General features: G+C 47.2%; 2 protein-coding genes across 5 annotated transcripts in view; both read left to right on the top strand.

Annotated features, from left to right (window-relative positions):
• LOC130372118 (protein unc-13 homolog B-like) overlaps window positions 1-12049 on the top strand; it is an 83576-nt gene that overhangs the window by 32846 nt on the left and 38681 nt on the right. For 3 of the 4 annotated variants that reach the window (XM_056577905.1, XM_056577901.1, XM_056577902.1), the window contains exon 9: window positions 11634-11942. In XM_056577905.1, the coding sequence (XP_056433880.1) occupies window positions 11634-11942 (309 nt within the window). The remainder of the gene's footprint in view (window positions 1-11633; window positions 11943-12049) is intronic. The other variant, XM_056577903.1, reaches the window with a different exon arrangement.
• LOC130372117 (mucin-2-like) lies at window positions 3650-11702 on the top strand. The gene has a single exon (XM_056577900.1). The coding sequence runs from the start codon at window positions 4019-4021 to the stop codon at window positions 10874-10876; it is 6858 nt and encodes a 2285-aa protein (XP_056433875.1). The 5' UTR covers window positions 3650-4018; the 3' UTR covers window positions 10877-11702.

The following is a 12049-nucleotide window of genomic DNA, read 5'->3' as shown; positions in this document are numbered from 1 at the left end:
GCTACCATAAATTTGAATCCTAGATATCTGCGACTGTGATGACTCTAGTCTAGTTATGTTCAATGTTATATCGGTTAGACTATTTTATTCATGGTTGTGGATTTGATATTCAAGACAAGTTTGGCTGGATGGAGCCCCAAACTTTTGAACCAGCTTTGTTATTCTAGTCATGTGTGTTAGTTTACACACGTTAAAGTTGTCGCTTTGTTTTTCCTCACTCGCTTGTCGGGCGTAAGCCAAGACGGCGTTTACCGTCTGGGTGTTGGTTTGTGGCTCTCAGCTCGGACCCAGCGCATTAACTGCGCCTGTGTGGACAGATGATGATTGATTCGGATAATGTCACGAGATTGAAGGAGATCAGAAACAGAGCCAACCAAGTCTGGTTGGCTTGGTTGGCTCTGTGCCCTCCAACGTCATGGAGGGAACCCTGAAAACGTAATCTTATTTTCCGTGACAAAGCATCTCTATGGTAGGATGTTGTCCTCAGGGTGGTGACTTCAGTTGGTTTTCCCTGAACCTGCTGCTGCAAAACGTGTCTAAATGCATGATTGTTGCTCTAGGGATTAGAAAAATATCCAAAATGCCAAGTGTACATGAATAAAAACATGCACTTATGTTGTCTACACGTAAACACAATACTCTGACAGGCTGACTCAAAAAAGGTTCACACATTGATTGGTACACATGTATTCTGAAAATGTATTTGTTGAATTTGATGTGAATTTGATGTAAACGAGTGTTTATTTAGTAAACATTGTGCTAACATAGTTAGCTAAGCAACAATACCCAAAGTTCATGTGTTGTGGTTTAATGTTTCTATATATTCTTTTAAATATTTATTTCAATTCAAATTGGATATCTTTGATTCAATGTTGTAATTTGCCTTTACTTCTGCATTTGTCTTTACTTCTGCATGCACTTACTCTGCTTACTTTGCTTGATTTTGCTTCTTTCTTTCTCATCATTTCCTTTTCCATATTTTCTCTTTTCTTGTCTGCATCCGCCCTTTCCCTTGCTTTCCTTTGCCTTCATCCTTATTATTACCCTTGCCCCAACTGAGACTAGATTGTTAAACCAGAGAGGCAGGGTTAGGATAATCCCGGTAGACTCGGGCACGGGGGTGGACAAATTGCAGAACAAATACAGACGGCAGACAAAGCCTCAGCTGAGGGACTTCCTAGACGACGAGGAAGAGGACACGGTGATCCTGCGCATGGCTCGAGCCTGCGCCGAGTCCCAATGCAGCGCCGTCGATCAAACCGACCCCAAACATAGCGGCATCCCTCCTCGCCCGGTCGAGGCCCCCTACCCGGAAGGCTACCACACTATCGACCGTCGTCGGCGGAGGAAAAAGTCCCGGGACCCCGAAGGGTTGTTGGCCGTAGACCCAGAGAAGCTCAGAGAAACCAGCCCAGACCGGGATGTCCTGCGGCAGAAGAGGGGCGAGCTGGTTATGATGAAAGTGGCAGAGATCCAGGAGGAGGAGGAGCAGATGACCCCGTGTCTCCGGCCGTACGGGAACAGGCTTCTGTACAAGACCCGGATGTGGGCAAAGAACGAGCTGGAGCACACGTTGGAGAACTACATGGCTTATAAAGAGCAAGAAGCTGCCAGACTCAGGGCAGGGTTCAGCTATGAGGACTTTGAAGGCCCGAACAGAAACTACCCAATTGAAACGGATATGGAAGCCATTGACTTTTTGGCAGATGACCTCCAGTTGTCAAACGACAGAGGTCATGGCCTGGACAGGTATTCTTTATCGTTTGGACATCCCGCGGATGCTCCGCATTGCCATCTGGATAAGAGGGCAGGTAAAGGCAAGCTGGGAGGATGGACTCCGGAGGCTCTGCTGTCTCCGTTGGAGGAGCCTGGCGACGAATTTGTGGACCCAATGGATGAGCTGCAATGTCTAGTCGAAACCGTTTCAGAGTACCTCGCGGAAAAAGAGGAAGAAATTAGCAAGTACGGTTCCCTCCCAAGAACAAGCAAATCCAGACTTTCTTCAGTCGGAAGCAACCGGACCGACTCCCTTGGAGATGAACCAAACGGCTCGCCGAAAGATCTCAAAGCTGAGACTCAAACGCAGACAAACTCTGAGCCAGGAATTTCAGGTGTTAAAAACGTTGTGAGCTCTTTGTTTAGTTCCATCACAGATAAAGTTAGTACCGGTCCAAAACTGCAGGTATCTGGTTCTGTAGCACCGCAAACTGCTCAGCCCCCACAACCATCTAGTATCTCCAGATTCTTCTCCTTTATTCCAAAATCAACCAGTGCAGCTCCAGTAGCTATGGTATCGCCAGTAGAAAATTCTCCAGACAAATCTGTGAGTTCTCTTCCTTCTCAAAGTGACATAAAACCTCACATTAATAATAAGGACAGAAACAATGCTAAAGTCAATTCTCAGAGTGAAATTAGATTAGTTGAGACAGTTCAAGAATTTGCTGATAAACCTCAACCTGACACGGGGGGGACTGTTTTGGGGAAATTGAACCCGTTGAAGCTGTTTTCTGGACCTGATGCACCAATGCCAGATAGAAAACAGCCGCCACTGAAGAATGGATTTCAAAACAATGCACATGGGGATGAAAAACATATGAACGGAGGCGAACAGACCAGAGGGGAAGAAAAACACAAAGAGACGATGAAACAAATTGATAGAGAAAGATGGAGGAATGAGAGGCATAACCAAATGGCTTTCAAGCAACAACATTCACAAGGATCGGTGCCCGGAAAGTCAACTGTGCATTCCGAACCGGTCAACTCAACCTTCTTTGGCCTGAAGGCTCTAAGCACATTGTTAACACCTGCAGCACCTATTCCTCCTCAGGGTCCACCACCAGTGGCAGTCTACCCCGTGTTTAGATCAGCAGAAGATGTCCGGACTGTGGAACAGCCATCCACCTCCAGTAGTAGACCTTTCGGTTCTTCTGGAAATGTATCCCATCCCCAACCCCCCAACGCAGAGGGAGGAATCCTGTCAGGTTTCCTTAAGTTTGCATCCAGTGAAGATGTTAGTGCCCGAAACCCAAATCCCCCGACTCCTTTACCATCAGGGATGTCAGATCCTTCAACTCATACTTCTTCTATTACCGCCCCAACATCGCAACCACAGGGAAATACAGAGACTGGTTGGTTCTCAACCATCTTTAACACAAACTCTGCTCTCTCGACCCAGAACATTCCCAGTGGTCAACAGCAGACCCAAATACACCAAATTCCAGCAGGCTCGCATTCGATACCCTCTGCGAACCATAAACCATCAGCCACATCTCACCACATGCGACAGCAAGCTCCACCACCACCACCTGAATCCCAAGGTTTTTTAACTGGTCTTTTTAAAGGAAGCTCCACGGATGACCTGTCTCGTACGGGAACCAATCAGGCCCAGCAAGGGGGACTTCTATCTGGGATTCTTAAGTTTGGATCAACAAATGACATATCTAACAATTCAAACTATCAAGACCCCCTCAGAAATCGACCGCCTAACAATCTCCAGCACGTCAACCAACAAACTCTCCCTCAACAAAACCCCCCAGCCTCGGGAGGCTTTCTCTCAGGTCTACTGAAGTTTTCATCAAATGAAAATGTATCACAAAACCCCATACCTCCTCAGGGTCCACCACCACGGTCTCCTGTTGGTGACCAACAGGCCACTCATCCCTCTCCCCCACAACAAGTACCATTACAACAAGGTGGGCTCTTCTCAGGCTTGTTAAAATTTGGATCATCTGAGAAGGTGACCCCGAGTCCACCAGCTCAGTCTCAACACCAACGGACTGGTGATGCACATTACCAACAGAACGACCATCAACAAGAAATTCAAGGTTCAAATCTTCATACTCCTTTGAGGCAAAGTCAAACCTTTCTGCAACAAACTAACAAACTGGACTTCACTCGACAACAAACATTTCCAGTACGCACACCCCCATCCAACCAGACTGTTCCGTTATCTGGGCTCTTCAAGTTTGCCTCTGCTGATAATGTTTATGAACAGTCCACTTCCACTCAACAAAGGTCCATGGCACAAAGTCGTTCCAGCCAGGGCGAACAGATGGCAACAAATAAACCAAAAGATGACATGGCAGCAAGACAACGTCAACCTAGTAGAACCTTTTCTGCACAGCGACAGGCAGAACAGCAGATTAACCCCCTCCAAGATAGTGAGAATGTTCAGACACAACAAGGGAGCACAAGTCAGCCTGGAATACTCTCGGGTATGTTTAACAAGTTGAATAAACCAACTGAAAATGTTGGCGTCATCGGGCAGGGATCAGCGGGGCAAGTGCCGCAGCCAAGATCGAGAATGAACCTTTTGTCAAGACAGTCCCCGATTCAAACTCAGGGACCTTCCCTTGATACCGATCAGTCTCTTCAACAAGAGAAGGTGGAGCAAGACAATTATCCTGCACAGCCTGCTAAACAGCAAGGATTTCTATCAGCGATTTTCAACAAAATTGAATCCAGGGAATCTTCACAACTTAATCAAGCAGAAATAGCAGCTCATGGTTCAGAGAAAAACATTGAAAGATACTCTTCTGGAGTGCTTCCAGAAATAAATAAACTTGCTTCTAATTCTGAAAAAGATGACAGACAGAGCAATGCATTTTATTCCAACCAAAGCAGACATGCTTTGGTAAGAGCCCCTGTTTCAATTGACAGAGAGAGTCTGGACCTAAGGACCTCAGCCACTTTTTCTAGATCTCCCCAGGGTCGAGAAACGTACTCCTCAGTCAGCACTGGGAATTTAGCACAGCTTTCATACTATCCAGGATCCCTTCATTATGTTCAGGCAATGGCGTACAGCACCAGTAATATCCCCTGCCTTTCACAGGGCTACTCAAATCCCGCTCTCGTACCAATGGAGCAATGCATCAGGGGAAGCAGTTCTTCTTTGTATGAAGGTCAGCTGTCACCGTATGCAATAAGCCCCACTTATGATGATGAAAATCATTGGATCCAGCAGTCTGCTCTTTGGCAGCAGTTTCAGAGTGAGTCCCAGAATTATCAACATGTCCCAGACCAAGTTAATGGACAGTGGAGCCAAAGGGAATCATTACAGAACCTCTCTCTCCAGTGTAACCCCTCCAATATGAACCAGCTTAATGCAGCTCAACTGCAACCAAGCCAAGGAGTTAATTTCCAACCAGAGCAGCATGAGCTTCATCAATTCCAAGGAAGCCAAGGTTTCAATAATGACCCATATGGCAAAAATAAACCGTGGAACAGCTATGACGACTTACAATATGCAAACAGGGAGGAGAGTGCATTAAACTTAACTACAAGAGAGGGTAATGCCAAACTTGGGAAATGGCACTCATTTAATAATGATAGCTCTTACAGTCTAAGTGGAGTTTCATACTATGAAGGTTTTTACGAGGAGACCCCACCAAGCCTATCTTACTCTGCAAATTGGCAACATGGAACCAATGGTTTCCACAATGTCCCGGCTAACGGAGTGATTCATCAGAGCAAATATAATTCAAATAAAACAGAATCAAGTTTCCCTCCACGTTCCTCCAGTGAGTTTGAGGACCCCGCGTATCTTGAAGATATCGAGTGGTACCAGCAATGGCTTGCATTGTTGGAGCAAGGCATGTGGTGGCCAGCAGAGGAAGGTGATTGTGGCTACTTCGTTTACACCGACCATGAATACATCTACACCTTGCTCACCGATGCAGCCGGGGAGTTTGTCTACGCCTGCGCCCCTGAAGGAAAGCCTTTGGAAGGTGTGCAGCCAGTGGAGGGCTTTCCTAGTGCTTGGTTGGACAACGAACAGGTGTCGGTGTGTGGCTTTAAAGTTCCCCTGTACAATGAAGACGAGCTTCTCTGGTTACCCGGACAAGACCAGAATCATTCACAGCTTCTGAATGCACCAGTAGATTTATCAGCTGCATATAGAAAGGGAAATCAGATCATGAATTTGAACCTTGAACGTTTCTCGGAAATGTTTGAAAATTCATTTGCGCCGCAGGGAGAGCTCATTGGAGACCTGGCATCGTACAGCTTGAACAAAGTCAGGATGGATCCCAGACAGGCGAGATACATTAATGAGGACCCCTACACAAATGTCATGGACCTCTCCTGTCAAAATAAACAGTACTCAGGCCCTTGTTGGAACAATCAAGAAACAAAGAGTCTTCTTGCCCAAAAGGTTGCTGTTTCACTTAGCTCTACCCCTACAGCATGTCCAAATCAGCAGTTCCCTAACAACTGTTATCAACCTGGCCAACGGCGACGGTCATCTGGTGCTGTGACTGTGAAGCACATAAAAGATACATCAGAGGAGGAATGGAGGAAGAGAGTTACCCCCGGTCAACAACAGCCTAACCGTGGACACATATCCTCTCTCGTATCATCCTTTGTGACAAAGTCATCTCAGCCAGACTCTAGCATTGTCTCCCAAGAGCAGCAAGGAACAGCAAAATCGAAATCCACTGAACAGCCTAAAAGCATTATATCTTTGGGTCTGCAGAGCCTTAGGTCAAAGATAGTTAAAGATGATTCTACTACCCCTGTGGCACAACCACAAAGTGCCGAACAAAAATCTGAGATCACATCTACCCGTCGCTCAAGAATGTTGCCCACATCTCCAACAGCTAGTCAAATTAGTCCAACTCAAGAACCTTCCCAGACTACTGCACAGAAACCTAGACTTGCACGACAGTCCACAATGTCACAGCAAGCATCCCCAGTGGTTCAACAACCGGTCTCTGGACCATTTGGCTCAAGGGATTCCCTAAACAAATCTGGACAACTGACACAGACGCAACCGAAGCCAGCTGAAGTAATCAAAGTAGAGAAACCAAAGGAACAACCACAAGCAGGATTTATGAGCATGTTCAAGACTGCAGTAGGAATAGAAGAACCCAAACCAGAGCCCCCTGATCAGCAGAATAAAATTGGTTACACTGGTACCTTGCCTGTCACAGCTAACACAGAGGCGACAGGAGTATCAAATCTGTTTGGATCCTTAGGCAGCCTTTTTGGTTCTGACACCTCATCAACATCGCAACCCCAACCAAAACCCACTGTACCGGAGAGTTCTTTGACAACGGCATCTAGACCGAAGGGTTTACAGCGACAACAGACAATGGATCAGAGTTCATCCTCTCGGTCATCTCCGATTCAGCAACCAATCAAAAGTGTGTCACAAGTATTTACTTCTAATTCTGCCCAAGGTCCTGGGCCAGGCAGATCCCAAACAATGCCACCAACAGGACAGACCAAACAAGAACCAGTACCCAAATCAACTGGTGGACTGTTTGGATTTTCCATTGGCGAAATGCTGTCAGGAACATCTCCAGCTGCTCAAGCTGGTCCGTCATCTTCAGCGGTTGCAGCTCCAGAGGCTCCACAAGAAGAATCAATTGGTAAAAGCTTCTTATCCTTATTTACTGGCCCGAGTCCTGCACAACCTGCTTCTAAAACTGGGCCTGCATCACAAGCACCTTCACCAAATGAAGCTTCACGGGCTGCTTCACGTCCTGCTCCCCAAGCTGCTTCTCAAGCTACTCCCCAATCTACGCCCCAAGCTGCTCCTCAAGCTACTCTCAAATCTACTCCCCAAGCTACTCCCCAAGCAAATCAAGAAGAATCACTCGGCAAAAGTATATTATCAATGTTCAGTGGTCCGAGTTCCGCCCAGGCTGCGCCATCAGCTACAACACCTGCTGCAGGCACTAGTCCCCAAGTACCTCCGCAAGAATCTTTTGGTAAAAGTTTAATGTCAATGTTTGGAAACCAAAGTCCCATCCCGGCCCAAGCTCAAACCAAGCCTAGTGCTGAACTGCCATCCCAAGGGACTGCTCTGCCCAAGGAGCCGGCCAGTACAGGATTTCAATCCATGTTCAGTGGTCCCCAAACACAGACTGGTTCTATACTTGGAGGGATTCTGCCAGGTGCCTCTGGTTCAAGTCAATCACCAGCAAAGGGATTGCTATCAATGTTTAGTGAGCCACCTCAAACATTGCATACCCCACCTCGGCAACAATGCACGTCTCAATCACAAAGTGAAACACAAGGTGTACAACAACCACAACCACAAGGCCAACCACAGGGGCAGCAAGCCAATTCTGTCCTCGGGGGACTTTTTGGTGGCTTGTCGACTTCCAATGAAAGTCCAGCGAAAAGTTTATTCTCAATGTTTGGTGGTCCCAGTCCCGCCAAACCTCCAGCACCTGGAAGCACCGGTACTTCAACTCCGGGAGCAGGCCTAATGTCCATGTTCACGTCTACTTTACAACAAACTCCCTCACAAGTATCAGAGGTGCCAACCACCAGTGATACACTGGGTAAAATCTCAACTTCAAATGAGCATGGTCTTGCATCAGTGGAACCACAAGTAACACCGTTAATTGACTCTACTGGGAAGCAAATTACATCTGCCAATGCGACCACAATTAAAAAGGAATCAACCCCAGAGCCCACACCTCAGGAAGGGGTTCCTCATAAACCACCAACTTCCTCAGAATTGAATTCCATGCTCGGCAGCTCAAGTCTACAGGCCACACATGTGCAAGCTGGATCTGGCATTGATGTTCCAAAAGCAGGACCATCGCCTGCAAACGAGACACCTAGACCACCAGCCTCAAACGAACCTGCTAAAGGTCTGTTGTCCATGTTTGGAGGGCCTGCTCCTCAAGCAACCACTCCCCAAACTGGGGGGTCTTTATTCGGGGGTATGTTTGGAGGCTCCGGTCCACAGGCAGCCACTCCACAAACCGCTGGGTCTTTGCTTGGAGGTTTGTTTGGGGGAAGTGCTCCAGCTGCTTCCAGTGCTCAAACTGGAGGATCTGTACTTGGTGGGATGTTTGGAGGCACCGCGGCCTCCACTGCCACACCACAACCACAGACTGGTGGATCCATATTGGGTGGAATGTTTGGCGGAGCTACCTCCCAAACAACAGTTCCCCAAACGGCCGGTTCATTACTTGGGAGTATGTTTGGGGGTTTGACTTCCCAGCCGGCTCCTCCTGGAGCTCCCTCTGCACCAGGGGAAACCCCTGTTAAAGGCTTGCTGTCAATGTTTGGAGGACCAAGTCCATCTCCCACAGTGACTGAACATCTAAAACCCACTGAGAGCCAAATACCAGATACATCTTCTGTGGGCCAAGAGAAAGACAGTGCACTCAAACAACCTGACACTGAAACTGCATTACAGGCAGCAAACTCAACTAAACCTGAGAGTAACATTTCTATTGTTCAGGATACCGACAAGCCACCTGAATTAACCGTTGATGGTCAATTTAAAGATGTACATATTGGTACAGCAACTGAACAACCAGTCAAGCCAGATGAGCCAACTAAACCAGAACCAATGGTAGACCTAAGAAGCGAGAATCAATCGCCATCAAAATCCAACGAGGCAACGCCTTTGTCTGAGTCAACCATTCCAGTTGTAGCACAACAAGAGAAGCCCCCAGAGCCAGATAAATCGATGCTTGATTCTTCAGCTGATGCAGTTTCAGGGTTTATGTCCTCACTTTTCAAACCGGCAACTGCACCAGTTACTCCGCAGCAGCAACAACAGCCAAAACCTTCTAGTGTAGGAGGAGCATCCCAACCTTCTCAGACGGGGGGATCTTTATTGGGTGGTATTTTTGGAGGAGCCACCAACCAGAACACAAACTCTGGGTCGTTACTTGGAGGTTTATTTGGTGGGACGGCTCCACAGGCTAAGCCTCAAACTACTGGACCTCCGACTGGTGGTTCTATACTAGGGGGGATGTTTGGAGGACCAACTGCCAAACCTGCAGCTCCCCAGGCCGCAGGATCAATGCTGGGTGGGCTCTTCGGGGGCTCCTCTGCACAAACACCAACAGCTGCAGCTGGTGGGTCTCTACTGGGCGGAATGTTCGGAGGGGCGACCGCCCAGACCACAGCGTCCCAGATTGGAGCAGGCCTTGGAGGAATTGGTGGATCCTTATTTGGGGGCGTTGCCAAAGACCCACAAGGACCAAAACCAGCAGAGACCAAGATAACACCGGCTGCTGCACCGCCGACAGAAAATAAAAGTGAAAGTGTGCCACTCAAAATAGATCAAGTTAGTACTGAGGCTCAGGAAAATATACCGAAAGAAGTAAGTGATGTGGTTCCTCCAAGTGTTAATAGTAATCTGGCTGATGCCACTGTGAAAGAAAAGAGTGATATCGAAGGGGAGGAGGTAATACATGAGAAGCCTATTCTGATTATTGGTGAGGCTGAAAATAAAGACTTGGACATGTCAGCAACACCTGATGTCCAAAAGGTAGATACTGGGAAAGCTACCGTTGATCCGGTCCCCCAAAATCCAGACTCATCTCAAGCCAAGTCCCTATTTGGCTTCATGTCAACACCAGGTGAGGCAGGGAAATCTTTGGGATCGCTTTTCTCCTCCACACCAGCACAGACTGCAGCTTCCCCCTCAACGCCCCAGTCAGATGCAGTCAGTGGTCTGTTCTCAGGATTTAAAACCTTATCGGCAGGGATATTTCAAGAGGAAAGTCCGGCTGCAGAGAAGCAAGAGCAACCGGCTGCCACCTCCACCTCCTTGTTTGGAGCCAAGATCTCTTTCCCCTGGCAGACGGAGTCCTCAAAACCCCCTGCTCCCTCCGTCAGTACACCCCAGCCAAGACCTAGTGTCACCACAACAAACACTCAGTCTGTTCCTACTACTCCTGCTGCCCAGAGGAAGGAACCGGTAGGTAGCCAGGGTGTTATAGCCCACCCCCAGATTTGCCTCTCCACTCCTGAAGTAGATCCTTCAGCTTCCCCCTCCCAAAAGGAGCAGGAAGGTCTTGTAGAAACCCCTTCTTCCGCGGGCCCCACTTCTGGAGTGCAGCTGGACACCCTGTCCAAGACGGAGCTATTGAGTGCAAAAAGGCTAGTAAAAGCATAATAAATGGCAATACCCATTTCCTTACCATTTATGATGCCTTGGTGATATTTTAAAGGCATTCCTTGTCCAGTTCTGCAGTCCATCTGTTTGTTTGAGTTTTGTGTGTAGTTCTGTCGCATTGTATGTGTTCATGTTTCATCTATAGATCACCCTTTAACATCTCAAAACTAAATGTACACGTGTATACGTCATTTTATCTTGGACAAATAAGTAAAACACTTTCTAGAGTCACTTGACTAATGCCAGTTATTGGTAAATAACATAAAATAGCATCTTTGAGTTTCAAAGATGCTATCGGTTTTAGTAAAGTACTCTTTCGCTAATTCTGAAACAGACTTATTGGTCATTGAAACATTTCTACTTGTGTTCTATAGAGAAAGTTGTTAAGACTGTCCGAGATTCTATGAATACAGTGTACGTTTTTTAACGTAACTCATCTCCTCATTTTACAATTCCTTCTCCATTCTACTTAATATTTTAAATTGAGTGTATGGATGTTAGAAATCATTGCGAAAGAACCTGAACCTCACATAATAAGCTTTAGACGAGCAATGTCCAATTGACCAAGCAGTTGTTTTTATTGTGAAACAATTTGCCAGTAAAAATTTGAATTCTTGTGAGGTTAAGGATCTAGCTTCTTTACATTTCTTTTCTCTGTTACTTTACAAGTTCCACTTTGTAATGTGCAATCCACCTGAATATTTGTCTGTGTAACATTCTAACTATGCCATCTCCCTCACCCGCCGACACCTTCCAGTCCGGTGGAAAGTAGTCGCTTTGGCTCCTCTGGGAACCTGAGCCAGGTGAGCTCCCAGCTCAGTGAGATGGGCCAAGAGAGCACGGGAGGATCAGAGCAGGAGGAGTCCTTCCACTCCTATCACAGCAACGACCCTCGGCCCACTTCCTCCTCCACCGGAGGACCGCCACCGGTCAATGAACTTCCCCACCCCACGAACGGCACCTCCCTGAGGGGGGAGGAGGCCTCCGTGAGGATCGCCGCCAAGGGAGTGGTTCAGGTCCAGAAGAACGACACTCCCGCTGAGAGACGCTTGGCTAGACTTCAACGGTATGGAAGCTCCTTCGCTCAGCATTCAAACATTGTTTAAATATTTTGTAATGTGAACTTAAAATGGATGCAAGTTCATTCATTCATTCATTCAGTCTCAGAAATTG

This window comes from Gadus chalcogrammus, chromosome 19, assembly GCF_026213295.1.
Source record: "Gadus chalcogrammus isolate NIFS_2021 chromosome 19, NIFS_Gcha_1.0, whole genome shotgun sequence".
NCBI classification, from domain to species: Eukaryota; Metazoa; Chordata; class Actinopteri; order Gadiformes; family Gadidae; genus Gadus; species Gadus chalcogrammus.
Note: the sequence above shows the minus strand (reverse complement) of the source record. Positions and strands in the feature narration are given on the sequence as shown.

Bases quoted from the DNA above. Each gene is read 5' to 3' on its own strand.
- LOC130372117 (XM_056577900.1), top strand. From the start codon at position 4,019: ATGGCACAAAGTCGTTCCAGCCAGGGCGAACAGATGGCAACAAATAAA.